A 2,925-nucleotide genomic window follows, 5' to 3' on the forward strand; every position below is an offset into this window, starting at 1 on the left:
GGCTCCCCCCGGACAGCGGTTGGGATGGTCGCCGGGCCGCTGGTTACCTGGCGCGGCCTCGGGCTGAGGTGTCTGCGGCACTGTGCTCTCCGGAGCAGAGCACGGAAACCTTGCTCCTTCGTTTTGTTGTTCCACATGGGGGGTAACGGTTCCTGCCAATCCGTGGAGACTTAGGTGGGAATGGGGTAGTGGAGGCTACGGCTGTAGTGAAATGGGTGCTTGGATAGATCCTTTCCTAGCCTTGTTCGGTTCGTGTTGCATCGCTTTTAAAAAACACTTCGACTTTAAGCTACTTTTAAATACTACACTGTAAACTGCACTACTCCTGATGCCGAATGCTGCAGGAGCTCATAGAGGACAGAACAGATGACTTATGTCATTTAATCAAACGAGACAAAATAGTCTCCCAACGTTCAACTATCCGTAAAACACACAAGTTTTATTAGGTGCAGACTGCTGAGTGATTGGAAATGGCCAGTTGAGAATAATGGTGAACTTAAATTCAGCTTTGGGATTTCTTAGTCCTTGCTTGATTAACTAATAGAAGTGCTTCTGTTGGTTATGTTGACCCATTAATATCAATATTTGCAACTACAATACTTTGTACATGCTTAGCACATATGTAAGAGTCTGTGCTTTTAGTGGATTCTGTCCAAAAGAGGTGTTCTGATTTGTAGACATGCTAATTTAACTAACAGACATGCCTTAATGGTCTTAATCATTGTTCCTCCATTAATACAGAAACTTTGTAAAATCCTGAGCTGACAGAAACCAACTAAATGAACTGTGGGTTGTTTTATCTACAGAGTGAAAAAAATGGAGCTGTGAAGAAGAGAAGATCACATCAGGCAGATATTCCTGGCAGTCTTTGTCAAGAAGCAGAAACATGCTATCGACTTAGACTGCCTGAAGACTTTTACCAGTTCTGGAAGTTCTGTGAGGAACTAGACTCTGAGAAACCAAGTGGTGAGGCTTTAAATTTTGTGTTTCTGACTTTTGCTCTCAGGAGCAGCCTGAAGGCAAGCAGACTAGAGGTGGTCAGATGCATTCTAATGCAGCTTCAGCTTTCAGTTAAGCTGCAGGAGGTTTACCTGAGTGTAAACAGGAATACTGGATATAATCATGAAGATGTACACTTCAAGTTCCCTATAACAGGATTAATTAAGTTGTGCAGTATGAAGGCATTAAATAATGTCTAAATCTGCCTTTCTTGCAGGTGTATTTAAAATGTTTAGTATGGAACTCAAATTTCCTCATATATTGTGTTTTAACTCCAGCCAACAACTAAGCACCACACAGCCACTTGCTCACTCCCTCTCTGAGGGATGGGGTAGAGAATCAGAAGGGTGAAAGTATGAAAACATGTGGGTTGAGATAAAGACAGTTTAATAGGGAAAGCAAAGGCCATGTGAACAAGCAAACCAAAGCAAGGAATTCATTCACCACTTCCCATAGGCAAGTGTTCAGCCATCTCCAGGAGAGCAAAGCCCCATCACATGTAACAGTTACTTGGGAAGACAAACACCATCACTCCAAATGAGCCCCCACTTCCTTCTTCCCCCTAGTTTATATGCTGAGCATGTGTGCTGGTTTTGGCTGGGGGAGAGTTAACTTTCTTCACAGTGGCTAGTGTGGGGCTATGTTTGGGATTTCTGCAGAACACAGGGTTGATAATGCAGATATGTTTTTATTATTGCTGAGCAGAGCTTGCACAGGGCCAAGGCCTCTTCTACTTTTCATACTGCCACACTGGCAAGGAAGTTGTGAGTGCATGGTAGTTTAGGAGTAGACACAGGTGGGACAGGTGACCCAGATTGACCAAAGGGATATTCCACACCATATGACATCATGCTCAGTATGTAAAGTGAGGGGAGGAAGGAGGGATGTCTGGAGTGATGGTGTTTGTCTTCCTAAGTAACCATTACACATGATGGGGCCCTATGTTCCTGAAGATGGCTGAATCTGCCATCCCATGCCTGCCCACAGGAAGAAGTGAATTAATTACTTGGTTTGCTTTGCTTGTGTGCATGGATTTTGCTTTCCCTATTAAACTGTCTTTATCTCAACCCACGACTTTTCTAGCTTCTACCCTTCTAATTACTCACTCCCCCTCCATTAGATTCAGGGAGAGAAGTGGCTGCATTGTGCTTGGTTGCTGGCTGGGGTTAAACTATGATGCCATAGGGCATGGAATATCCCTTTGGTCACTTGGGGTCAGGTGTCCTGGCTGCATTCCCTGTCAGCTTCTTGTGTACCCACAGCCTCCTCACTGGTGGGGTGAGAGGCAGAGAAAGCCTTAACTCAGTTTAAGCACTACTAAATCTGGATTTCAGCCTCCTCAAATTTATTATATAACAGTGTAGCATCCCTGTGTGCTCTAGAAATGACAGTTTCTTTTAGAGTCATAGAATGGTTTTTAAAGGGACCTTTTAAAGGTCATCTAGTCCAACCCCCCTGCAATGAACAGGGACATCTTGAACTACACCAGGGTGCTCAGAGGTCTGTCCAACAGAATAAATGTTTCCAGGGATGAGGCATCCACCACCTCCCTGGGCAGCCTGTTCCAGCATTTCACCACCCTCATCACAGAAAATGTTGTCCAGATGTCTAGTCTTTTTTAATTTAAAATTACTGCCTTTTTCCTATTGCTACAGGCCCTGCTAAAGTCTGTCCCTGTCTTCAATACCTAAAGTATTGAAAGGCTGCAGTAAAGTGTCCCTGGAGCCTTCTCTAGCCTGAACAAGCCAAATCCTCAGCCTGTCTTCACAGGAGAGATGCTCCAGCCCTCTGATCATCTTTATGACCCTGCTCTGGACCCAATCCAACAGGTCCACATCTTTCCTGTACTGTGGACCCCATAACTGGATGCAGTACTCCAGGTGGGGCCTCAGCAGAGCAGAGTAGAGGGACAGAATCACCTCACAA

The 2,925-nt window shown here is 44.8% G+C and overlaps 1 protein-coding gene across 1 annotated transcript in view; it reads left to right on the forward strand.

Annotated features, from left to right (window-relative positions):
* Positions 1 to 806: 806 nt before the first annotated feature.
* Positions 807 to 2,925, forward strand: part of LOC103806949 (chromosome unknown open reading frame, human C4orf27) — a gene marked incomplete at its 5' end in the record, with an annotated part of 8,256 nt that continues 6,137 nt past the window's right edge. The window contains one exon of the mRNA XM_009079664.1: positions 807 to 966. Within this exon, the coding sequence (XP_009077912.1) occupies positions 807 to 966 (160 nt within the window). The remainder of the gene's footprint in view (positions 967 to 2,925) is intronic.

This window comes from Acanthisitta chloris, unplaced genomic scaffold (assembly GCF_000695815.1).
Source record: "Acanthisitta chloris isolate BGI_N310 unplaced genomic scaffold, ASM69581v1 scaffold5738, whole genome shotgun sequence".
NCBI classification, from domain to species: domain Eukaryota; kingdom Metazoa; phylum Chordata; class Aves; order Passeriformes; family Acanthisittidae; genus Acanthisitta; species Acanthisitta chloris.